We start from the raw sequence: 2,787 nt of genomic DNA, 5'->3' as shown, positions 1-2,787 counted from the left end.
CGCCCACATAAGGTTGCATGCACGTAAATAGGGTCATGGCCACGCCCCTAGCATGTTACATGCAAATAAGGCCAATGGTCACGCCCCCAGAAGACTACCTGCACCCAAATAAGGGCATGGCCACGCCCCCAGTAGGCCACACATCCCAATATTAGTTAAATGGACACGCCCCCAGCAGGCTACACCCCAAATAAGGTAAAAGCCACGCCCCTTTGCGGCCTCCCGGGTATCCAGGCCACGCCTCGGGGCTCTGACCACGCCCACTTCACCTGCAGGCCACACCTCCCTTTCCTGTCACCTGTCCGGTCCCGCCCCCCTCATTAAGCGTTAATTAACCCGCCCATTTAATGGCCCCGCCCCTCTTACCATCCACCTCCTCCAGCTCCGCCCCCTCCAGGTCCAGCTCCGCCTCCAGCTCCGCCTCCAGCGGCGCCTCCATCGCCGCCACCTGCGGCACAACGGCCTCAGTAACGGCCGCGCCCCCTCCGCGATCCCAAAAACCTCCCGAATCCCCTCAAAAAAACCCCAAAAAACCCCAAAAAAAAACCCCAAAACCGCCCCGGGATCCCCCAAACCTCTCCCGCTGCCGGCGCTACCTCCGCCTGCGCCGCCATCTTGCTGACGCACGGCGTGTGACGTCACTTCCGCCTTCTTCTTCCCCCGGCAGAGCCCCGCGGAGCCGCAGCCATGGTGAGCTCCCGGGCGGGATCCGACGCCATCGGGGCGCGGGGAGGGCGACGGGCGGCGGGAAGGGCGCGGGGCGATGGCGGCGGCACCGAGGGAGGCGGCGGGGCGGGAAGGGGGCGGTGGCGAGCGGCGATGGCGGCGGGAGGGGCGCGAATGTCCGAGCCCCCCCCTCAGGTGTCATGGCGGCCTTCGCTCCCCTCACGGCGGGCTCGGCTCGGAGCGGCCCCGAAACGTCCCCAAAGTGTCCCCAAGCCTATCCAGGTGTTCCCCAACCCCCTAAAATCGCCCCAAATCCGTCTGGAATTTTCCTCAACCCCCCCCAAAAACCGTCCCGGCGCTGTCCCCTCGCAAATGTCCCCAATGTCCCCTCGGTCGCTTGTGGTCCCCGAGGTCCCCAATGTCCTCAGTGTCCCCTCAATCTCCTCAGTGCTCAGTGTTCCTGATGTCCTCAATGTCCCCCTGTGTCCCCTCAGTCCCTGGTGATCCCCGGTGTCCTCGTGCTGTCCCCAGTGTCCCCACTGATGCCCAGCTGTCCCCTCAGTCCCTGCTGTCCCTAATGTCCCCGATGATGTCCCCAATGTCCCCTCAGTCCCTGGTGATCCCCGAGAAGTTCAGCACATGTTCCCAATGTCCCCAGTGTCCCCTCAGTGTCCCTAATGTCCCCTCAGTGTCCCCGGTGTCCCCTCACTGTCCCCTCAGTCGCTGGTGATTCCCGAGAAGTTCCCAACGTCCCCAGTGTCCTCTCAGTGTTCCCAGTGTCCCCAATGTCCCCTGAGTCCCTGGTGATCCCTGAGAAGTTCCAGCACATGTTCTCAGTGTCCCCTCAGTGTCCCCAATGTCCCCTCAGTCCCTGGTGATCTCTGAGAAGTTCAGGACATGTTCCCACTGTCCCTGCTGTCCCTAGTGTCCCCTCAGTATCCCCAGTGTCCCCCCAATGTCCCCTCTGTCCCCTCAGTCCCTGCTGTCCCCAGTGTCCCCTCAGTGTCCCCCCAATGTCCCCTGTGTTCCCTCAGTCGCTGGTGATCCCTGAGAAATTCCAGCACATGTTCCCAATGTCCCCAATGTCCCCTCAGTGTCCCCAATGTCCCCTCAGTGTCCCTAATGTCCCCTGTGTCCCCAATGTCCCGTGTGTCCCCTCAGTCCCTGGTGATCCCTGAGAAGTTCAGCACATGTTCTCAGTGTCCCCTCAGTGTCCCTAATGTCCCCTCAGTGTCCCCAATGTCCCCTCAGTCCCTGGTGATCCCTGAGTAGTTCAGCACATGTTCCCAATGTCCCTGCTGTCCCCTCAGTGTCCCCAATGTCCCCTCAGTGTCCCCAGTGTCCCCTCTGTCCCCTCAGTCGCTGGTGATCCCCGAGAAGTTCCCAATGTCCCTGCTGTCCCCAGTGTCCCCTCAGTGTCCCCAGTGTCCCCTCAGTGTCCCCAGTGTCCCCTCAGTGTCCCCAATGTCCCCTGTGTCCCCTCAGTCGCTGGTGATCCCTGAGAAGTTCAGGACATGTTCCCAATGTCCCCTCAGTCCCTGCTGTCCCCAGTGTCCCCTCAGTGTCTCCAGTGTCCCCTCAGCGTCTCCAGTGTCCCCTCAGTGTCCCCAGTGTCCCCTCAGTGTCCCCAATGTCCCCTCTGTCCCCTCAGTCGCTGGTGATCCCCGAGAATTTCCAGCACATGTTCCCAATGTCCTCAGTGTCCCAACGTCCCCAGTGTCCCCTCAGTGTCCCCAATGTCCCCTCAGTGTCCCCAGTGTCCCCTCAGTGTCCCCAGTGTCCCCTCAGTGTCCCCAGTGTCCCCTCAGTGTCCCCAGTGTCCCCTCAGTGTCCCCAATGTCCCCTCTGTCCCCTCAGTCGCTGGTGATCCCCGAGAAGTTCCAGCACATTCTGCGGGTGCTCAACACCAACATCGACGGGCGCCGCAAGATCGCCTTCGCCATCACCGCCATCAAGGTGACACTGGGGACACCTGGGGACACCAGTGGGGCTGGGGACACCGTGGGGACACTGCGGGGACAGCCTGAGGGCTGGGGACACTGCCAGGGGGTGGGGACACTGCGGGGACAGCCTGAGGGGAGGGGGACACTGCCGGGGGGTGGGGACAACGGCCTCAGTAAC

General features: G+C 62.7%; 1 protein-coding gene across 1 annotated transcript in view; it reads left to right on the top strand.

Moving 5' to 3' along the window:
- Positions 1-475: 475 nt before the first annotated feature.
- The window catches only part of RPS18 (ribosomal protein S18), a 5,272-nt gene continuing 2,960 nt past the window's right edge, over positions 476-2,787 (top strand). The window contains exons 1-2 of the mRNA XM_041459156.1: positions 476-690; positions 2,524-2,697. Of these exons, the coding sequence (XP_041315090.1) occupies positions 688-690; positions 2,524-2,697 (177 nt within the window). The 5' untranslated portion in view covers positions 476-687. The remainder of the gene's footprint in view (positions 691-2,523; positions 2,698-2,787) is intronic.

The sequence above is a fragment of the Pyrgilauda ruficollis genome, unplaced genomic scaffold (genome assembly GCF_017590135.1).
Source record: "Pyrgilauda ruficollis isolate IOZ18807 unplaced genomic scaffold, ASM1759013v1 scaffold1311, whole genome shotgun sequence".
In the NCBI taxonomy this organism is placed as follows: Eukaryota; Metazoa; Chordata; class Aves; order Passeriformes; family Passeridae; genus Pyrgilauda; species Pyrgilauda ruficollis.
Note: the sequence above shows the minus strand (reverse complement) of the source record. Positions and strands in the feature narration are given on the sequence as shown.